This window comes from Narcine bancroftii, chromosome 8, assembly GCF_036971445.1.
Source record: "Narcine bancroftii isolate sNarBan1 chromosome 8, sNarBan1.hap1, whole genome shotgun sequence".
Classification (NCBI taxonomy): Eukaryota; Metazoa; Chordata; class Chondrichthyes; order Torpediniformes; family Narcinidae; genus Narcine; species Narcine bancroftii.
The window spans coordinates 61,261,949-61,285,504 of record NC_091476.1 but is presented as its reverse complement, the minus strand read 5'-3'; the positions used below and the strand labels follow the sequence as shown (position 1 = coordinate 61,285,504).

Sequence of the window (23,556 nt, the reverse complement as noted above, 5' to 3'; positions counted from 1 at the left end):
TTATGGTGGCTCTTGTCACACAGAAGATTCTTATGTTAATCGTGCTGACTCTGCTTTCCTGCATCCTAATCCCCAAGCTCATCCTGTTTGTACTGGTTACAGCCATTAACTGATGAACTTTAGTTTCTTCCATGTTCATAATTTTAGATCAATTTTCCCATCTCTCACAATCCTCACTTTTCTTTTAGATCAGTAATACTGATCTTTCACCATGATCAGTGTTACTGATCTTTGGTTACTGGTCAGTGTGACTGATCCCCCCCCCCTCTCCTCACTTTTCTTTTAGATCAGTAATACTGATCGTTCAAGTGTAAGGTGTTGTTTTACCCAGCTGGTCAATAACCGAATTGTAATACCTGCGTAAAGTCTTTAGGTAGGGGAGCACCATGAAGGTCAGAGTAGCGAGTCCAGCCGCTCACCAGGGTTGCGAGTATCAGGCTCCAGCTCTCAGCAAAGAGTCCAGTCCATCCCACATCAGTCCGAAGTTGCCACGTCGGAACATGGGCATGGGCAGACCCACGTTGAAACATTGAAGCAGTGTCTTTTAACCACCCGACTTTTGCAAGCATTGTCCTGATGAAGTCTGTGAGAGACGCTGCCTTCAGCAGCGAACGAGTAGAGTCAGGCGGTTCTGTTGAATTGTGGCTAGTATCTGATGTCCTCTTCAGCCCCGAACCCTAGGGCCACCGATCTCCGAAGGCTGTGTGGAGCCTGATATTAAAGTGTCGAGCAGCTCACGTTGTTGGTAACTGGTGCTCCCCTTCACGGGGTGATGAAAAGAGACCAAGCTGGGGGGGGATTGTTTCTCGTGAATTTCAGCTTGCCTGTGAGTCTCTCCCTGTGTGTGGAATGTACATTGATTAATCACTATGTAGGCTGTTAACTGACTATCGCTACTGTGTTCCCCTGGTCCGTATTAAAATTGTCCTAAATCTATGCCCTGTCTACACTGTAAAGTATCACAATTGTAACCTCTGCTGCCCCTATTCCAGGAGGACTTAAAACATAGCGAGTACTGAAGTGACATATCCATTTAACGAACAATATTCCAAAAAATGAATAAACAACAATAAATGTAAAAACCATTAAAATACGGCAATAAATGTATAAACCATTAAAATACGACAATAAAAAATACAACAATAAATGTATGATCCGTTAAAATACGACAATAAATGTATAAACCATTAAAATACGACAATAAAAAATACAACAATAAATGTATGAACCGTTAAAATACGACAATAAATGTATAAACCATTAAAATACGACAATAAAAAATACAACAATAAATGTATGAACCGTTAAAATACGACAATAAATGTAACATTACGGCACTCTGTCACGGCGCAGTGTAAGTTTCAGGTCTGAAGGATGAGGAACTGCATGCCATGTTGAGGGTTGAATCTGTGTGTCGTGATGTTGTGGTTCAGAAGCTGGTTTAATTCTTTGAATGTGGGTCCAGCCTTTCTCTCTTGTTCTTACTGCGGTGTCTGTAATTAAAAGTACGCAGAAGGGACCATCCCAGGCAGGTTTTAGTTGATCCACTTGCCATGCTTTTACATAAACCCAATCACCAGGTTTAATAGAATGTTTTTTTTTCTTTCTTTGGCTTGGCTTCGCGGACGAAGATTTATGGAGGGGGTAAAAAGTCCACGTCAGCTGCAGGCTCGTTTGTGGCTGACCAGTCCGATGCGGGACAGGCAGACACGATTGCAGCGGTTGCAAGGGAAAATTGGTTGGTTGGGGTTGGGTGTTGGGTTTTTCCTCCTTTGCCTTTTGTCAGTGAGGTGGGCTCTGCGGTCTTCTTCAAAGGAGGCTGCTGCCCGCCAAACTGTGAGGCGCCAAGATGCACGGTTTGAGGCGTTATCAGCCCACTGGCGGTGGTCAATGTGGCAGGCACCAAGAGATTTCTTTAGGCAGTCCTTGTACCTTTTCTTTGGTGCACCTCTGTCACGGTGGCCAGTGGAGAGCTCGCCATATAATACGATCTTGGGAAGGCGATGGTCTTCCATTCTGGAGACGTGACCCATCCAGCGCAGCTGGATCTTCAGCAGCGTGGACTCGATGCTGTCGACCTCTGCCATCTCGAGTACCTCGACGTTAGGGGTGTGAGCGCTCCAATGGATGTTGAGGATGGAGCGGAGACAACGCTGGTGGAAGCGTTCTAGGAGCCGTAGGTGGTGCCGGTAGAGGACCCATGATTCAGAGCCGAACAGGAGTGTGGGTATGACAACGGCTCTGTATACGCTTATCTTTGTGAGGTTTTTCAGTTGGTTGTTTTTCCAGACTCTTTTGTGTAGTCTTCCAAAGGCGCTATTTGCCTTGGCGAGTCTGTTGTCTATCTCATTGTCGATCCTTGCATCTGATGAAATGGTGCAGCCGAGATAGGTAAACTGGTTGACCGTTTTGAGTTTTGTGTGCCCGATGGAGATGTGGGGGGGCTGGTAGTCATGGTGGGGAGCTGGCTGATGGAGGACCTCAGTTTTCTTCAGGCTGACTTCCAGGCCAAACATTTTGGCAGTTTCCGCAAAGCAGGACGTCAAGCGCTGAAGAGCTGGCTCTGAATGGGCAACTAAAGCGGCATCATCTGCAAAGAGTAGTTCACGGACAAGTTTCTCTTGTGTCTTGGTGTGAGCTTGCAGGCGCCTCAGATTGAAGAGACTGCCATCCGTGCGGTACCGGATGTAAACAGCGTCTTCATTGTTGGGGTCTTTCATGGCTTGGTTCAGCATCATGCTGAAGAAGATTGAAAAGAGGGTTGGTGCCAGAACACAGCCTTGCTTCACGCCATTGGACTCTACATCACCTTTGTTGACCTCACCAAAGCCTTCGACACCGTGAGCAGGAAAGGGCTTTGGCAAATACTAGAGCGCATCGGATGTCCCCCAAAGTTCCTCAACATGATTATCCAACTGCACGAAAACCAACAAGGTCGGGTCAGATACAGCAATGAGCTCTCTGAACCCTTCTCCATTAACAATGGCGTGAAGCAAGGCTGTGTTCTCGCACCAACCCTCTTTTCAATCTTCTTCAGCATGATGCTGAACCAAGCCATGAAAGACCCCAACAATGAAGACGCTGTTTACATCCGGTACCGCACGGATGGCAGTCTCTTCAATCTGAGGCGCCTGCAAGCTCACACCAAGACACAAGAGAAACTTGTCCGTGAACTACTCTTTGCAGATGATGCCGCTTAATAGAATGTATAGGAAAGTCTAAGGGTGGTGTTTGGGCTAATAGTCCCTTTTGTTTCAAATCTTGGATGGAAGTAGAAAGCCCTCGTAAAAATTTGGAAATGTATTGGTCATTAGCCTCAGGAATGGGAGAATCAGTGTGGAACCCCATAAATGGGAGCCCAAACATCATCTCATACGGTGAGACTGCAAGATCTTTACGAGGTGCTGTCCGAATTCTAATCAGGGCTAATGGTAATGATTTAATCCAGGAAAGACCAGTCTCTTCATTAAGTCGAGTGAGTTGGAGTTTCAATGTTTGATTCATACGTTCGACTCGACCCGAACTTTGGGGATGCCATGGGGTATGTAGTTGCCATTCTATTCCTAGGTTCTTGCAGACACCCTGTAGAATCTGAGAGGTGAAATGCGTACCTCTATCTGAATCAATGGTCTGCATCATACTGTATCGTGGAATGACACATTCAATGAGTATTCTGATGACAGTGTTGGCACGATCATTCGGGGTAGGAAAAGCTTCAACCCATCTTGTAAAATGATTGACCATGACAAGGAGAAATTTGTAAATACCAATCTTAGGAAGTTCAGTAAAGTCTATTTGTATGCGCTGGAACGGGCGAACGGCAATGTCGCGACCGCCAGGTATTACTTGGCGCATCGATTTCTTATTAACCCTTTGACAAATGGGACAAGATCTAGTAGCAAGTTTAGTAATATTGTATATGCCAGGGCAGTGAAGGAAACGTCCAAAGGTATCAACAAGGGACTGGGTTCCCCAATGCGTTTGTTGATGTAACTGATCTATGACTTGGCGGGCTATGGCTTTGTTAAGGACTTGCCGTCCGTCTACTGTCCACCACAACCCGTCGGCAGTCTGGCAAAATCCCTTATCTCTCATTGAGACCTCCTCTTCCCGTGAAAAGATGGGGTTCTTTTTAATCTCTATCGGCGTGGGCAGTAGCTGATACATGTGAATCTTTTCTGCTAATGCTGCTTGTTTGGCAGCTGCATCAGCCTGCCTGTTTCCTCTAGCTTCAGGACTGTTACCAGTCTGGTGTCCCCGCACATGTACAATGGCAATTTCGGACGGGAGTGTTAAAGCCTCTAGGGATTGGGTAATTAACTGTTCATGGGCTAACTTTTGTCCTTTGCCAGTTATCATCCCTCTTTCTTTCCATATCTTACCGAAGGTATGGACTACACCAAAAGCATATTTAGAATCAGTGTAGATCGTTCCTACCTTGTTCTCTAGTTCATGGAGTGCTCTACAGAGGGCATATAGCTCACAGGATTGTGCTGACCAATGACCAGGGAGGCGACCAGCTTCGATCACCAGTTCCTGTTTACCGTCCACTATACTATACCCACTATAGCGGGTTCCTGCAATACAACGTGAAGAACCGTCAATAAACAATCTTTCTCCTTCAGTTAAAGGGACATCGGTTAGGTCTTTCCTAATTTTTGTTTGTAAGTCGATAACCTCTGAGCACACATGTTCTAAATTGTTTGAGGGCTGGTCATTAGTTGGAGAGATGAGGAAGGCTGCTGGGTTGAGAGTTTTGGTCGTGAGTAAGGTCAAATCATTGCTGTCCATTAGTATCGTTTCGTATTTTAAGATTCTCGAATCCGTGAGCCACCTTCCAGCCCGCTGCAATAGAATATTGCGGACTGTATGAGGGGTATGAACTATCATAGGGGCACCGAAAGTAATCTTTCGTCCTTCTTCAACCAAAATTGCAGTGGCTGCTATGGCTTGTATACACTCTGGCCAGCCGCGACAAACGGGGTGTAAAAGCTTTGACAGGAAAGCCACTGGTTGTCTATAGCCAGCCCTGCTTTGGGTGAGCACTCCGGTGGCTGCCCCAGCTTTGGTATTAGTGTATAAATCAAAAGGTTTGTTTAGGTCGGGTAGCGCTAAAACTGGGGCACGTGTAAGGCACTGTTTAACAAAGTTAAAATTTTCAATCTCTTCATCCGTCCAGTCAAGGGTTTCGGTTCCTATACTGGGAATCTTATCATAAAGGAATTTGACCAGATTCGAATAATTTTCTATCCATATTCTACAGAATCCCACTAACCCAAGGAATTTCCTGAGTTCCTGGGCATTTTTGAGAGGGGGGATCTGTATAATACCAGTTATTCTTTCTGGGCTAATTTTCCTGGTTTCTTGACTAACTAGATGTCCTAAGTATTTGACCTCGGATTGCACAAATTGTAGTTTGGACTCACTGACTCTCAGACCTTTCTTCTCCAAAAAATTTAAAAGTGCTACCGTAAAATCTTTAGCTAATTCATAAGTTCTTGCTGTAATTAGCAAGTCATCCACGTACTGTATGAGTTGGCAATTTTCTCTCCGAGGAGCTTCATCTAATACCCGCTCTAGGACTTGACCAAATAAATTGGGCGATTCTGTAAAGCCTTGTGGAAGGACAGTCCACCGGTATTGGTTTTTACGGCCAGTAAAGGGGTTCTCCCATTCAAAGGCGAACATGTCTCTGCTCTCTGTGGCTAATGGACAAGTCCAGAATGCATCCTTGAGATCAATGACACTAAACCATTGATTATGGGGGTCAATTTTACTCATGATGGTATAAGGGTTGGGTACAACCGGGTGACGGGCAAGAATGAATTTGTTAAGCTCCCTCAAGTCCTGTACTAGGCGGTAGGTGCCGTCTGGTTTTTGAACAGGTAAAATCGGGGTATTAAAGGGAGACATACAGGGTTCGAGTATACCGTCCTGAATCAACTGGTCAATTACGGGCTGTAAACCTTTCCGGCCAGCCATCGGAATCGCGTACTGTTTCTGTCTAACAATTCGTTGAGTATCTTTTAAAGTGACTTGTAGCGGAGGAATATCGAGGATTCCTCTATTTCCATTTCCTGCCCATACTCTTGGATTTATTAGTTTGCGATCTTCCTCGTTTAAAACATAGAATTGTACTCCAATGCCTGATTGTAGAGGTCGAGTACCGATAGCCAATTGGTCCTGTAAATCCCTTCCTAGCAAGCATACTCCGGCTTGGGGAAGTAATAGAAGATCCTCAATTATGATCTTATCTCCCATTTGAATTCTGACTTCTCGCAATACCGGGACTGGAAAGTCTCGTCCTCCTACCCCAGAAACTGTAACTGTCCCTTCTATTTTCACCCCCTGGGGTTGGTGTAGAACGCTAGATCGGGCGGCTCCAGAATCGACCAAAAATGTCATCTTATCCCTGTGGGGTCCTATGCATAAATTAACTAACGGTTCTCCTTGCAGCCCCACGGTATGTATTAATTGAGAACCGTGACCCCCCTATTCGTGATCACTTCCATCAGGGCATAGGAACGTGTGTCCATTGCTCGCAGTGGGCATTCCTTTTTAAAGTGCCCTTCCTTTTTACAATGAAAACAAATAAGGGGTCCTGTTTCCCAATCTTTCCCAAAATTTCTAGGGGGCATACGTCGTCCTCGGAATCCTCCTCTACTCCTCCACCTGCTGGGGTCTCCACCTCCCCACCCGTGGCTCCCCTCACCTCGTACAGAAGTTGGCCAGTAATCCTTATCTTTTTCGTGATGGTCAGCTACTATTCCTTTGACTGTTTGTAATAGAATTTTAGCTTTCCCTTTTTGTTTATCCTCTGCCCTCTGGACAAATGCTCTCTGAGCAATCTGCAGTAACTGGGTAATTCCTTGCTCGTGCCAATTTTCTGTCTTTTGTAGCTTTCTTCTGATGTCTGGGGCTGAGTTGGTAACAAAACCCGTTAGAACCAATTGTTCCCCTGCTGGGGATTCTATGTCGAGACCCCCATATTGTTGAATTGCCGTGCGCAATCTATTGAGAAATGCAGAGGGGGTCTCCTCGGGACCTTGGGGAACCTCAAAGGCTTTTTTGAAGTTCTGTCCTTTGGGGACAGATTCCTTGATTCCTTTGATCAAATTAATCCTGTATTCCTCCATCAGTGTGCGGCCACCACTGGTATTTTTGTCCCAATTAGGTTTTGTGAGGGGGAATTTGACTTCTCCAGGGGTCGCCTCGTGTCCCCCTTGGTGTTCCTTATCCCATACTCTAATGCCTGCATGTCGGATCATTCCCCGCTCATCTAAGGTAAACAAAGTCTTAAAGATGGATGTTAATTCCTCCCAAGTATACAGATTTGGTCCCAAAAATTGGTCTAACTGTTCGGCACATCCCTGGGGATCTTCTATCAGGGAGATTAATTCTTTCTTGAAATTACGTACTTCAGTGCTGGTCAGGGGCACATTTACAAACCCCAGACCTTCTCCCACGGGAACCTCCCGCAGGGGTCGCATCCAGCTAATTTCTGGTTTCTTAGATTTGTGTTCCTATTCCCTGAGAAGTGAATCGCAGGGTTCTGCCACTTCTTCCTGAGGGATCTCACGCTGTTCTGAATTACAATGTTCTACCTCTACTGTCAACGGAGGTGGTAATCGAGCGCTTTGTGAGCGAGTCACCATACCACTCCGGTTCTCCTCTTTCTTCTCTAGTGGTGGGGGAGGAGGGGGAGGTGCAGAAGGGTAGGTCATAGGAGGGGAAGGAAAGATAGGAGCCGGCATAGGAGGAACATAAGGTGGAGGGAGGGAATGTAACACATCCCAACCCTGTGATTCAGGGACAAAAGGTTCCTCCTCTCTCTTATCCCTGAATTCTTTCTCATTCAAAACCAGTTGTTCAATGGGTCCCTTGAGCCAGCAGGCTGCATATTCCCTGCTCTCAACATTGTCTTTCTGGTTTTGATAGAGCCAGATGTTCAAAGCTTGACACATCCATTCATCCTCGGATCCGAACTTTGGCCAGTACACGGAGCTCCCTTTAACCGGGTATTTAACCCATTCAATACAACAATACCTGACCATTGTCAGTTTGTCTTTCCCACGGGTCTTTCCCGTGCCCCACTCAGATAACATCAACCCAAGCGGGCTGTACGTAGCTATCTGGTGTTCACATCCTGAACCAGGACTCTCTTCCTTGCTACTCATTATTCCCATACTTATAAACAAGTAAAATTACTCTTACCGAGTTCCAGTAGCAATGCTCTAGCGCGCTTCCTTCCGTCATTTGTTCTCAATGCCTCTTCTCGGATATCACTCGCTTCTTCCACTGACCAGCCACCCGTCGCCCGTGAGTCCAGCTGAATCAGCCGGGGTGCACCTACTCTCGTCGTCGGGGCACTCTGTCAGTGGAGGGAGTGTGATCCCGGACGATCCCCCATTTGTTAGAAATTAAAGTACCTTTAAAGAAATTGCTCGAGACAAAAATTGAGAACAAAGAACATTTATTACTACAACAATGCAAAGTTGGGTGCTTCCCCTTACCCTGGGAATACACACCTATACTGGGGCTCACCCAACTTTTATACAGTCAATTTCAGTATCAGAGTGCCCTCCCCCTTACATTCTTCTGCCCCCTGGATGGGTTTGGCATAGGTAATCCTTCCTGCCTACGTGCAGTTTCAGTACACTTGGAGGACCAGGGGGTATCCTGTGGGTGCCCCATCATGTCATTGTCCTTATTCACACCTTCCTGATTCTCGGGGCTACAATCTCTTGGTATGCGGAGTTGACTCATTCTATCTAGGGTTGGCTAATTTCATATGTATAAATCTGTGTATGGTTAGCTAATTAGATATGTAGGACTTGGTACTTCTGTCCAGGGCTAGGAGACCTTTATCTGATCCAGACTACCTCAACTTCCTACATTCTATTGTACCTTACCATTCCTTTTCTTAGTCTTATGGTGGCTCTTGTCACACAGAAGATTCTTATGTTAATTTTAGATCAGTTTTCCCATCTCTCACACTCTGGTACATCATAACAAGAAATTAAATGGTTTAGTCCTTGGATAGTGCTAGCTTAGTCAGCTGTCTTGGTGGGAAAAGCAAAAACCAGGCCTGAAAAGGTGTCAACCATTACTAGGATGTAACGTTTACCCATACAGTCTGGCATAGCGAGCTCCCCGTCTTGTTCGGCCATGCGGACCAGGAGGAACAGTGCGGGACTTCACAAACTGGCATGCTGGGCATGTCCGCACGACCATGAGGACATCGTCCTGATGTATGGGTAAGGCATGTGTACGGGCCCACATAGCTGATCCTTTCTCCCCCAGATGGCCACTCTGTTCATGTGCCCATCAAGCCAGGGGGACGGTATCGGCGTGGCTAATAGTGGCAAGCTGATCTGCTACTGCATTATGTTGTGCCATGTTTGTCGTCGCACTGGTATGGGCGTCAACGTGATATATGGTTATCTCACGATGATGGGAAGCATCCCACAACAGCTGCCACAACTGTTTGCCCCATACTGGGCGGTCATGTATCAGCCAGTCATTCTTTTGCCAATCAGGGATCATTACCACTTGTCCATTAGCCACAGCCCAGGAATCAGTAAACAAGCGAAGAGGGTGATCATGGGGTTCTAGTGGTAAAGTGACCGCCTTCAACTGAGCATACTGACTGGAACCACCATCCCCCTCCTCCAATAAGTGAGTTCCTGACCTGGGATGGTAAGCCACCGCCTTCCACTTCTGCTTTCCTTGCACCCACCGGCTGCTACCATCAGTAAACCAGGCGTCCTCTTCTGCTTTCTGTACCATCTCTTCCATGGCCCCTTGGATTATCACATCATCAATATAATGGTGAATTGAGAGGGAAGGCGATACTGGCACCATCTCAAAATCATGGGCAATTAGGTTGTGGCAAATAGTGGGAGAGTGTACCTAGCCCTGAGGGAGGCAGGTGAAGGTATACTGACGCCCCTTCCAGGTAAAGGCGAACTGATCCTCTGAGACCTCAGCTATAAGAATACTGAAGAAGGCATTAGCGAGATCAATGACAGCATACCATATTCCTGAGTTCCCAGTAGCAATGTTTTCAATAAGGGTAACAATGTCCGGAACTGCCGAAGCAAGTGGTGGGGCATGTTTCTTCAAGAAACAATAATCAACTGTCATTCTCCAGGAGCCATCCGGCTTCTGGACTGGCCAAACAGGGCTATTAAAGGGCGATGTTGCGGGCCTCACTACCTCTTCTTCTTGCAAAGCATTGATGGTGGCAGTAATCTCTTCCTGCCCTCCAGGGAGACGATATTGTGAATAACTAGGCCTCATCCCGTCCACTGCGCAAAGGACCCTGTGGGCCAAAGTGGGAGCAGGGGTCAAGAGCAGTCAATGATCCGTGACTTCTCTATAAAAGAGCTGGCTGCCAATGGGGTAGGCCATAGAGCATAAGCAGGGTTTTGGGTATTTTCCCCTGGGTCTGCTTGGGAGATCAGGATATCTATCCCTTCAATCTCTACCCTTACATCACCCCCCCCTTCCGTCTGTTTGGGAAGTCTGCTGCCTTATGGGGCGGGCTTGAACAGCAGGTGGAGAGGGCAGTATGTTAGGCACATGCTGATGAGTATCTGCGTTATTACCATGGTCATCATTCCAGATATTCCCGTCCCATTCATCAATTACATCAGGATCATTGCCATTCCTTATCATGGCACGAATACGATGTGGATCGGGTTCTACTCCATGCCTTTCTTTATCTGCACAGAGCTACTGCCGGAGTTTAATATTTCGGCAGATCGTTTGGACATGCTTATCCTCCCATTCTTTGGCTCGGTCCTGACTGGTGCAAACAATCTCATTCATCATGGAACAGCATTGTCGCAGGGCTTCTAGCTCCTCCTCTAGTTGCTCTCTCTTATGCTGAGATTCTACTTCTCTTTGAACTAATTCTGCTTCACGCTGAATGGAGTGGCGTAAGGCTGTGGCCAGCAGCCAAAAACAGTCCATCAGCATCCCCTTTTTACCAGGAAATTTACTTTCTCGAAGGAGAGTGGCAACCCATTCTCCCAGAGGTGCACTTGATGGGTCTAACTTCTCATCCCAACTAATGGGTGGTCCCAACAAAGACAGGGTATTGGCCAACATGCCAAACTCATTGTCTTTGGAAGTCCATCCCGGAATCAAGAACTGCTCAGGGCTCACCTCTTTCTTTCAGTGAAACATCTTGAGACCAACCCTGCTCGCAGCGCCAATTGTCTTTGGGTAAACTTATACTCTCATTTTGTTCGTTTTAGATTGGTCACAGTGTTTGAGCTACCGAAAGAAAATAGACACACACACACCGAGAGCAGTTCGGTTTATACAAGTCTTTATTACCAAATCTAAAGCTGAATTCACACTACAATATGCAAGCCCTTCCCAATTATACTTATCAACCCCTGGACTGGTCCCAACTGCCGAAGCGAGGCAACGACTGCACACTTGTAGTAGGTTGTCGGGGCGCCGGTAGCAGCTTCTCCACCTCCCTTGACCGGGACGTTAGCTGGACTCTTGAAGTTCTTCTTCATGCTGAGAGATGTTGCCACCTCTTGGAGATTCTCAAACTTCAGCAGTGCGACCATGGCTTATATTACCCAAAAGTTGTTTACTTCAGATCTTATCTCTTTGAACAAATGATTTAATTATCTTCAAGATCTCCTGACAGTCTGCGACCAACAAAAGAAAACTGCATCTCTGGGCCTCATGGTGGAAGTTGGATAATGTCTACTGATTCAACTGCATCCTGGGCCCCATGGTGGAATTTAGGTGTGTCTACTAAATATGCATCCTGGGCCTCATGGTGTAAATTAGATTATGTCTGCTGATTCTAAAAAAACAAGCAGATTCACAGCCTTGCAGCTGCAGAAGTAAAAAACACAGTTTAAATCTTCCATTACAATGTCTTAACATTACTTTGACTCTAAATCCTTTTATCGCTCTCTTTGGAATAAATGGACTGATTCACAATCCCATGAAGTTTCCCTCGCCTCCCTTATCGCGAGAGGGGCCAATTTAATGAGATGGAAGGATGTTATCCCTCCCACTTTCACCAGTTGTCTGATATGATGGCGCATCTGACTTTAGACAAAAATTAAATGTTTCACGACTGAAATAAATCTTAACTTTGCTTCTTTATGGGGTTCCTTTCTTAATTACTTCCAAAATTTCTAAGATGAACTAGTTTCTGGTTCCCTTCCCTTTTTCTTATTATTAGTAGTGGACTGTTTGTAATACCCTCCCTTTGTTGCCTCCAAAGGGAGGGTATTGATATTTAGATAATTAGTTTAGTGTTTTTCTTTTTATTTCTTTTTTAATGTAACATTGTATTGTAATGTATTACCAAATTAATGTAAATTTGTCTTGCTATGTAACATTTGTTAATATTTTATTGTCATGTACCTATGGAACATTTATTTGATAAAGCCAATGAAATATTGAAAAAGGAGGTAAAGCTATTTTTAAATGTAACTTTTTAAAATTAGATAAATAATATTAAGAGTGCTTGGGAGAGAAACTTACAAACTATTCTTTCAATGGATAGATGGACCAAGTGTTTAAAATTTGTCCACTCTTCTTCCATTTGTGCATGTCATTCACTTAATCAATTCAAGATGGTACACAGAGCAGCCTTTACAGCGCCAGCGATTGGGACCGGTTTCGAATCCCACGTTGTCAGTAAGGAGTTTGTACGTTCTCCCCATGTCTACATGGGTTTTCCCCGGGGACTCCTGTTTCCTCCCACCGTTTGTTGTACCTTGGTTGTTGGGAGGGCACAGACTTGTAGGCCAAAATGGCCTGTTACCATTACTGTATGTCTAAATTAAATTAAAAAATGAAAATAGAACACATTTATCTAAAGATAAATTAGCGAAGATTTTTCCTACGATCAATCCTATATGTGACAGATGTTGTAATGGGGTTTCTTCCTTGATTCATGTGTTCAGCGTTAGATCACTATTGGAAGGAAAATTTTAATGTTTTTTCCCTTATTTTCTCGGATACTATTCAACCTCATCCCATGACAGCTTTACTTGGTGTGATGCTTGATGATCAGGGCCAGATTGCCATGTAATAGCTTTTGCCACTTTAATGGCTAGAAGATCTATTTAACTAAGATGTAAGGACTCAATCCCTCCTAGTTATACACAATGGATGACCCAAACCTTATCATGCTTGGACCTCGAGAAGATTAGATGTAATGTTTTGAAAACTGAAGTTAAGTTTAATAAAATGTGGTACATTTTTATGGAATATTTTAATGTTTAATGTATAATACAATGGTTAACTATTTTGTATATAACATACAAAATGATTAGAATCTCTTCCTGAACTGAGTTATTTACATATCAGGCAATTCACCAACGTCCCATTATTGTTACCCTTTTGGTGGTTTAAGGCATCCCAGAGGCTTTTTCTCTTTTTCTTTTGTTTAAGGGCTATAGATTTAGGATTAGTTAGTTACAGTCTTTTTTCTTTGTTTTTTTCATGCAGGAGCAAGAGATATAATATTGAATTCTAGCTGTTTGTTTATTTTTAGTTGTGATGTTCATTTTTATTCTAGGATACGTTGTAATTGCTCTCTACCTGTAAGTGTGGCAACTTGCCAACGCGGCAAGTGAACTGGGTCCAGCAGTCGCTGCTGAGTCTGCAGCCAGTGGCGCCTGGCAGGGCTCCAAGTGCGGGGCAGACCTTGGCCTGGAAGCCGAGATCACTTCTGCCCTAAAAGGCACAGGGGTTGCTGTGAGTGCATGCTGATTCAAACAGAAAGCAGTTCAACTGGACCCTGCTTGACTCACTTTCACTTGCTGCGACTACAATAGCGTATTTTTCTTGTTCTTATACTTTTTGTTGTGTATATAACATTCAATAAAAATGATTAAATATACATTTTTAAAATTAGACACCTAGTACGGTAACAGGAATTTTAGCCCTACGAGTCCATTCTAGCTGCTCATTTTACACCCCATCAATTTACACCCCTGGTATGTTTCGAACAGTGGGAGGAAACTGCAGCCCCTGGAGAAAACCCACATAGATACGGGGAGAGCGTGGGATTCGAATCCTGTTCTCAATCGCTGGCGCTGTAAAGGCTTTGTGCTAACTGCTGCACCAACCGTGTTGTCAAATATATTACCAACATTGGGCCTCAGCACTTCTTCAAGGTGTGAGAAGAAAGCAGTTAGATCAACAGGCAAAAGCTGTTCATTAGACATGGATAGGAGAAAGGAAAGGTGAGAATTGATTGGGGTCGAGGGTGTGGGGAGGTTCAGCTTTGTGAATGCAGAGCTGGGGATAAGGAGATAGAGGGAAAGAGAGAGACACACATAGTGGAAAGGAGACATAGAGATTTATGGGGACTAATGGAAGCCACTGAAGTCGATGTTAATACCATCTGGTTGGAGGGTGCCCAGAAGGAATATGAGGTATTATTCCTCCAATTTGTGGGCAGTGCATGAGACCGTGGACAGACATGTCGGCAAAGAAATGGGACAGGGGGATTGAAATGGGTGGCCACTGGAAGATCCTTGCTATTGCGGCAGACAGAGCCGAGGTCCTCCAGAAACCATTGGTATAACATCTGTTCTAGTGAAGAGCGACCCAAACTTAGGCTCAGAATATCAGAGGGTCGGCCATGATGGATCAGCTTACAGAGAGGAGTGAAAACATAATGCTGGAGAAACTTAGCAGGTCAGTGTTCTTTATGTAGCAAAGATAAAGATACCACACATAACCAATGTTTCGGCCTTGAGCCCTTCATGCCTTGATGAAAGGCTCCCACCCTGAAATGTTGGTTAGCTATCTTTATCTTGTCTATATCAAGTACGCTCTTTGACTTGCTGAGTTTCTCCAGCATTGTGTTTTTACTTCACCCACCGTGTCTACAGACTTTCGTGTTTTACTTACAGAGAGGAGGTCAGGAGGCTTGTAAAATGGTACAGGAACAACAACCTAAGTCTCAAAGTGGACAAGATAAAGGAGATAATTATAGAGTATGCCCAGGTGCTATTCTTATGCCATCCACAATGGATGGAGGAGAAGACCAGTAAACTGCTTGCTCTTTTTATTGTTGAAGGGTGAGGAATGCCATTGACGTCAGCAATGAAGAAAACGCGAGGTGTTCAGACCCAGCAAGTCAGAAGAAGTGGAAGGTAAGAAAGAGCTTCACTAGTCATAGGGTCACACAGCATAGAAATGCCCTTCACCTTAACTTCCCCACACCAACCAAAAATGTCCACACTAGTCCCACCTGACTGCGTTCGGCCCACATTGTTCTAAACCCATCCTGCCCATGGATCTGTCCAAAAGTGCCACCCACACTAGTCCCACCTGACTGCATTCGACCCACATCGTTCTAAACCCATCCTATCCATGGATCCGTCCAAAAATGCCACCCACACTAGTCTCACTTGACTGTGTTCAACCCACATTGTTCTAAACCCATCCTATCCATGGATCCGTCCAAAAATGCCACCCACACTAGTCCCACCTGACTGCGTTTGGCCCACATCATTCTAAATCCATCCCATCCAAGGATCCAAATATTTCTTAAATGCTGCAATTGTACCTGCCTCCTCTGGCAGCCTTTTCCAAACACCCACCATTCTCTGTATATAAAAAAAAGTTGTCTCTTGGGTTCCTGTTCAATCTCTCCCCCTTCCACCCCCTTACCTTAAACCTGTGTCTTTTGGTAACTGATTTCCCCAATTCCTTTCCATTTGATTATACTCCAATCTCTGGTCTTGCCAATTGTTTGTTATCTATGTTGAAAAATTGGTGGTGTAATGGGCAGTGAGGAAGGAAATCGAAGTTTACAATAAGATCTTGATCATTTGGGAGGGTGGGCCAAGGAGTGACAAATGGAATTTAACTCTTAGCAAGTGTGAGGTGTTGCACTTTGGTAAGTGAAACCTGGGCAGACTTGCACAGTAAATGTCAGGGCCCTATAGAGTGTTGTTAAATAGGGAGACTGAGCAGTATGGGTATATAGTTTCATGAAAGTGGTGACTCAGGTGAATGGGGTGTTGAAAAAGGGGGGTTGGAATACTCATCTTCATTGGTTGATATATTGAATATAAATGTTCGGACCTCATGACCTAGAGATGTTGATGAGACCACTGTGTGCAGACTGGTTACACAGAGGAAAGACATCTATAAGTTGGAAGGGGTAAAGAGGAGATTCACTTAGAGGGCTTGTGTTATATGGGGAGGTTACTCAGGCTGGGTCTTTATTCACTTGAGTGTAGGAGGTGGTAGGGTGATCTTACAGAGGTTTATAATATCATGTGGAGCATGGATAGAATGAATACTCACAGTATTTTTTCCCCCAAGGGTGGACTATTTTAAATTTTTGTCTTCATTTAGACATACAGGCATTCTGGCCCACGAACCTTTGCTGCCCATCATCATTATTGTCAGCCCATATCGAATGACAATGATCTTATTGTTACGAACTAACAACCCTTTTAATTATGTTTAGGACTAAATGGTTTTTGTTAGCACTAACGCAGGAACAGCAATGGAAAATTCACCAGACACTGGTAAATTCAAAATAATAGTTTTTATTAAATATTAACAACATAACATTTCTTACTTAGCTCTAAACTTACTTAACTCTAAACTTAACCCCAGTATGAGCAAATGTAATTACATATGTAATTAAAGCCCCACACGGAAAAGTCAATCTTTAAGAATTCAGTATCATTTTGCTCTTTTTTTTGAATATTTTATTTTTGATTTTTCAAAGACTCGTGCAAATCCAATAAACAGAATTTTACATTATCTTTCCATGTAATACGATTTAGAGTCCTAATTTTCCTCTCCTTCCACCCTCCCCTCCCTACCCTTAAATTATATGAATACCAAAATACAAAAACCACCTAAATACCCACAAAGACTCGAATCCTCCTCAAGGCTAGAGGACCCCAGATGTTAAACAATAACAGGCGGAGGCAAAAACACTCGTCGTCTGTGCCACATCCCCATTTCATACTCTTATTTCTCTACCTGTTGAGACGGATTGTATCTTCTCTCTCTTATCTGAGGGGAGAGTGGTGTGAATTATATCTGTGCACCGATGTGTCTCAGATACAGTTGCCACACTTCAACTAATGTGTCGTATCTCTTTTTTGAATATTTTATTTATGATTTTCCAAAATTAAACTCAAACAGTTATCAACATTATCATTGTCAATGTTAACAATATTAGCATTGACTACAATTTACAATTATCAATTCTATACACATTTTCTGCAGAGTTCAAGCTCTTTCCATCCCCCTCCCCCCACATTTAACACTTGACTAACCAGTTACACACAACATTGAAGACACTCACAACAAAGGTGTGAAACATATGTCAGGGTTTTCTGGGTTTGTCATGGCACGATGGCCAGAGCTCAGCCTGCTTTCTTTTCTTGACTTTACCTGTTTGGGATGGGATGGACACCCCCCCCCCCCACTGAATGAGGAATAGACAGGGAAGGTAGGACAGCGAGGCATGACGGTCAACACTATAGCCATGCTCCTATGGAATTTAAGTACGGCTGCCAATTTTTAAAAAAGTATCATACTTTTTTCTTAAGTTGTAAGTAATTTTCTCCAAGGGAGCACAACTTTGCATTTCTGTGTTCCAGTGCACAATGCTCAGGCAGGAGTCTGATTTCCCGGTAACTGCTGTGCACTTCCTGGCCACTGCCAATGCAATCATTATGAATAGGATTTGAAATTTGGACAGGTTCATTGTAAGTCTTATATCCATTATGTTTCCCAACAGGAACATCTCAGGGTCCTGTGATAATTCTTTGCCTATAATTTTTCTTAGCACTTGACCTAGTTCCACCCAAAAGGGCCTCACCTTGGTACGTGTCTAGGTTGCGTGCACAAAGGTCCTTGTTACAATGCTGCATCTGAAGCATTGGTGTGATAATTTTAGTTTAGATCTGTTCAAATTTTTGCAGTGTCAGATAGATCTGGTGCAGAAAATTGCATTGCACCAGCCTGTACCTCACATTAATGATTGCAGTCATGCTGGTCTGACACAGGTCGGACCAGCACCGCTCATCAATCGCTATTCCTCAGTCTGACTGCCACCTATGCCTTGATTTGTGAAGGCCTGGTTTGGGTCCTTCCACTCAGACCAAGATGAACTTCCGTGTGCTCCCCCTTTGTATTGTGGCCTCAATGTCACTACATACTGGTAGGAGGTAGCAGGGGAACATCTTATTTGATAAATCCTATTTATCTCTGAGTTGTTTGAATGACATTAGTTGCCCCGCCCGTAAAAGTCCTCTACACCCTTGACGCCATTACGACACCAGGTGACCAGCATCTTGTTACCTACCGTCAATGGTATTAATCTATTTGGAGTCAGGGCTGTTTTTGGGGACTGCCCCACTATGATTCCTAGATATTGGTTAACTGTTTTCCCAGATAACAATTTAGCATCCTATTTATAAATAAAGTCCTCTGCCATCTTCTCCCCCCTCCCCCCACGTGCAGGTAAATTTATGCTCAAGATGGTACACTTCCCCCTTCAAAGAGTAAGGTGATGTATCTCGACTGGGCTTCCCAATTGTATTTTTTTTAGTCTGGCATTTGTAATCCGCCCAGTAATCCCAGGTTAATTTTTCCATAGAAACCCTGTCTACCTTTCCATTCCATAGAAATGTTCTTACTCGTGAGAGCAAATTTTGGATGAATCCCCTGGGAAATGCCACAGGCAGTGTCTGAAAGAGGTACTGAAGTCTCGGGAACACATTCATTTTAATGCAGTTGCCCCTGCCTACTAAGTTTGTTGGCAGGGACATCCTCCTATTTAAGTGCTCCTCAATTCTCTCAAGCAAGAGGGTATAATTTAGTTTCTATAACTTATTCTCGTCTAATCAGACTCCTAGATATTTGATCCCATTTTGTGGCCACTTTAAATAACTCTTTTCTTGACATTGACCGTAATTCCCCCTTAGTAAGTGGCATGATTTTGCTCTTGTTCCAATTAACCTTGTAGCCGGAGATCTTCCCTAGTCATCCAGAGACAATGAGTTTGCTGGATCTGTCAGATATATCAATACATCATCAGCAAATAAGTTGATTTTATGTTCTTCCTGGCCTGCTTTAAAACCCTTGATGTCTGGATCCTGGTGAATGGCTTTGGCTAGTAGCTCTATGGCTAGTACGAATAGGGCTGGATATAGTGGGCACCGTTGTCTACTCGATTTTGTCAGTGGGACAGGTGGAGAAATTTATCTTTCTACAAGTTGTCTGGTCACAACTTTAGCCTTGGGCATTTGGTACACCACCTGATCCAATTTATAAAAGTTGGCCCTAACTCCAACTTTTTCAGCACTTTGAATAGAAAATCCCACTCCAATCTGTCAAATGCCTTTTCTGCTTCCAGGGCCACAGTGAGAACTCTCTCATTTCTGGTTTGTGCCAGATGCATTATACTCTACAGTATGCAAAGATAATCCACTGCCTGTCTTTTTTTGTTCTTTATTTATTAGTTTTGGCAAATGTTTCATCAATCTATTTTCCAGGGCTTTGGCAAGTATCTTATAATCTGTGTTTAGCAATGAAATAGGTCTACAGGAAGACGACGTTAGCGGATCTTTGTCTTTTTTAAGTATCGTCGTTATGATTGCTATCGATAAAAATTCTGGGAGGGTATGGGTCTCCATTGCTTGGTTTACCACCTCCATATAGAGAGACATCAGTAAATCTTTAAATTCTCTATAAAACTCAGGTGGAAAACCATCCTCCCTGTAGGCTTGTTAGTCTGCAGCGAATTCAATGCTTTCCCTATTTCTTCCTCCATAAAGGGAAGATCTAGGTTCTCAACCTTTTTTGTCGTAGGCCCAACTTTAATTATTTTAAAAAATGTACGCCCCACCATTAGTGAAAAAAGTTATATCTTCAAAAGAAATTTTAATTAAATCATTTACTACCAAATGCAGTCAAATGGACTGGACTGGCATGGAAGGGTTGTGCCAAAGGGCATGATTCTGAATAAAAAAATGTTTCAAAGTCCAACTGGTCTGACAAGTTTACACTGCTATTTTGTTTTGTGTGGTCACATAGCACAGAAAAAGATTTCAGATTTATTGCTAGAGTACATACATGACATCACATACAACTCTGAGATTCCTTTTTCCTGAGGGCGTGGCAGAATTGCCACTAATTGATAATGCAAAAAATAAATTGTACTCAGCATTACATGAAAGAACTGTAAACAGATAACAAATGTAAACAAACTGACTGTGCAATACAGAGAAGAAATCATTAAAATGCACAAATAAGAGACCTTAAATGAGCCTCTGATTGAGTTTGTCATTGAGTCTGATGGTGGAAGGGTAGCAACTGTTCCTGAATCTGGTGTTGAGAGTCTTGTGGCACTTACACCTCTTTCCTGACGGCAGCAGTGAGAACAAAGTGTGTGCTGGGTGGTGTGGGTCTTGAATGATTCCTGCTGCTCTCTGACGGCAATGTTCCCTGTAGGTGTACTCAATAGTGGGAGGGTTTTGCCTGTGATGTCCTGGGCTGTGTCCACTACCTTTCAGAGGTTTATGCTCAGGGGTATTTGTGTTCTCATAGGAGACCATGATGCAGCCATTCAGCACACTTTCCACCACACCTCTGTAGAACTTTACCAGGGTTTCTGGTGTCATGCCAAACCTCCACAAACTCCTGAGGAAGTAGCTCTGATGTGCTTTTTTCATGATGCCATTGGTGCCAAATAACCTGACTTATCTAAGGCCCTCAGCTCTGTTAGCACTGTGGGAAAGGGGGAAGAGGTAGGAGGGGGCAATCATTAAAGATTTACCCCGATATACCTGAGATATGAATTCTATATTTTTGAAAATACATTCATACATGTTTCTGAGGTTATAGGTGATCTTTGGGGAGCACAATTATGCATTTCTATGTTCCAGCAGGCTAAACGTAGTTGGGAATCAGATTTCCAAGTAACTGCTATGCATTTCCTGGCCACTGCCAAAGCGAGCTTAACAAATTTTAATTGATATTTTGACAGCCTCATTTTAGACCTTGCATCTTCTAAATTCCCCTATACAAATAATTCAGGTGCCTGAGGGCATCAAATTCCAGTAATTGTTTTCCCAGGAGATTACCCAAATCTTCCCAGAAAGCACTTTAGAGCATGACCAGATTGAATGCAAGAAAGTACCTATTTCTTGACCATGTTGAAAACATTGGTCTGATATTTTTGATTTGAATTTATGTCACTTTTGTGGAGTGAGGTATAGCTGATGCAAGAAGTCATATTGCATCAGCTGATAGCTTACATTAATCGTGTTAATCACGCTGTCCTGGCATAAGTCTGACCAGCAAAATGCTACACCCAAATCTGATTCCCTCCTTTGTCTTGGTATATCAAGCACTTGTTTAGGGGTTCCTGCATGAAGTAAGGAATACACTTTTGAAATAATTTTTTTCTGTGCTCCCCTTTTGACCCAGAGTCTTTATTTTGCTACACTGTGGTAAGGTTAGTGCTGGGCCTAATTTGACCCCTAAATCAGATCTTAACTGAAGACAGCAGAGAAAAAATGTATTTAAAGCTCCATATTGATTCCTAATTTGCTCAAATGTCATAAATTGTCCCTGCTCTTAACAATCCTCAAAACACTTACCCCTCTCTGGGACCAAGTATCTAGGATTTTATTATCAATCATTAATGGAATTAACATACTTTGAGCAGGAAATGTGGCGTGATGGGTGTGGTTATAAGTAATTACACCACTAGGTTACCAGGGGGCATCCCGGTGACCTTGTATATAAAGCAGTCCAGGCCTACAGTGTAATTACATATCACCACAATGGTGTGAGCTTTGTTGGGACCAAGGAAAACTGCCTCAGGACCTTCGTGATGCCATCATCATCACCCTGTACAAAAACAAAGGCGAGAAATCAGACTGCTCAAACTAGAGGGGAATCACGCTGCTCTCCATTGCAGGCAAAATCTTCGCTAGGATTCTCCTAAATAGAATAATACCTAGTTTTGCCGAGAATATTCTCCCAGAATCACAGTGCGGCTTTCGCGCAAACAGAGGAACTACTGACATGGTCTTTGCCCTCAGACAGCTCCAAGAAAAGTGCAGAGAACAAAACAAAGGACTCTACATCACCTTTGTTGACCTCACCAAAGCCTTCGACACTGTGAGCAGGAAAGGGCTTTGGCAATTACTAGAGCGCATCGGATGCCCGCCAAAGTTCCTCAACATGGTTATCCAACTGCACGAAAACCAACCAGGTCGGGTCAGATACAGCAATGAGCTCTCTGAACCCTTCTCCATTAACAATGGCGTGAAGCAAGACTGTTTTCTCGCACCAACCCTCTTTTCAATCTTCTTCAGCATGATGCTGAACCAAGCCATGAAAGACCTCAACAATGAAGATGCTGTTTACATCCGGTAGCGCACGGATGGCAGTCTCTTCAATCTGAGGTGCCTGCAAGCTCACACCAAGACACAAGAGAAGCTTGTCCGTGAACTACTCTTTGCAGATGATGCCGCTTTAGTTGCCCATTCAGAGCCAGCTCTTCAGCGCTTGATGTCCTGTTTTACGGAAACTGCCAAAATGTTTGGCCTGGAAGTCAGCCTGAAGAAAACGGAGGTCCTCCATCAGCCAGCTCCCCACCATGACTACCAGCCCCCAACATCTCCATCGGGCACACAAAACTCAAAACAGTCAACCAGTTTACCTATCTCGGCTGCACCATTTCATCGGATGCAAGGATCGACAACGAGATAGACAACAGACTCGCCAAGGCAAATAGCGCCTTTGGAAGATTACACAAAAGAGTCTGGAAAAACAACTAACTGAAAAACCTCACAAAGATAAGCATATACAGAGCCGTTGTCATACCCACACTCCTGTTCGGCTCTGAATCATGGGTCCTCTATCGGCATCACCTACGGCTCCTAGAACGCTTCCACCAGCGTTGTCTCCGCTCCATCCTCAACATTCATTGGAGCAACTTCATCCCTAACATCGAAGTACTCGAGATGGCAGAGGCCGACAGCATCGAGTCCACGCTGCTGAAGATCCAGCTGCGCTGGGTGGGTCACGTCTCCAGAATGGAGGACCATCACCTTCCCAAGATCGTGTTATATGGTGAGTTCTCCACTGGCCACCATGACAGAGGTGCACCAAAGAAGAGGTACCAGGACTGACTAAAGAAATCTCTTGGTGCCTGCCACATTGACCACCGCCAGTGGGCTGATATCGCCTCAAACCGTGCATCTTGGCGCCTCACAGTTCGGCGGGCAGCAACTTCCTTTGAAGAAGACCGCAGAGCCCACCTCACTGACAAAAGACAAAGGAGGAAAAACCCAACACCCAACCCCAACCAACCAATTTTCCCCTGCAACCGCTGCAACCGTGTCTGCCTGTCCCGCATCGGACTTGTCAGCCACAATCGAGCCTGCAACTGACGTGGACATTTACCCCCTCCATAAATCTTCGTCCGCGAAGCCAAGCCAAAGAAAAAGAATGGTGTGAGCAAAGGACATGGGAAAGTGTCTTCCCTGAGAGACTTAA

General features: G+C 44.2%; 1 protein-coding gene across 7 annotated transcripts in view; it reads left to right on the top strand.

Moving 5' to 3' along the window:
• LOC138741763 (membrane-anchored junction protein) overlaps positions 1 to 23,556 on the top strand; it is a 204,299-nt gene that overhangs the window by 110,025 nt on the left and 70,718 nt on the right. For all 7 annotated transcript variants that reach the window (XM_069896050.1, XM_069896051.1, XM_069896049.1 and 4 more), the window contains exon 8: positions 15,083 to 15,158. In XM_069896050.1, coding sequence (XP_069752151.1) covers positions 15,083 to 15,158 — 76 coding nt within the window. The remainder of the gene's footprint in view (positions 1 to 15,082; positions 15,159 to 23,556) is intronic.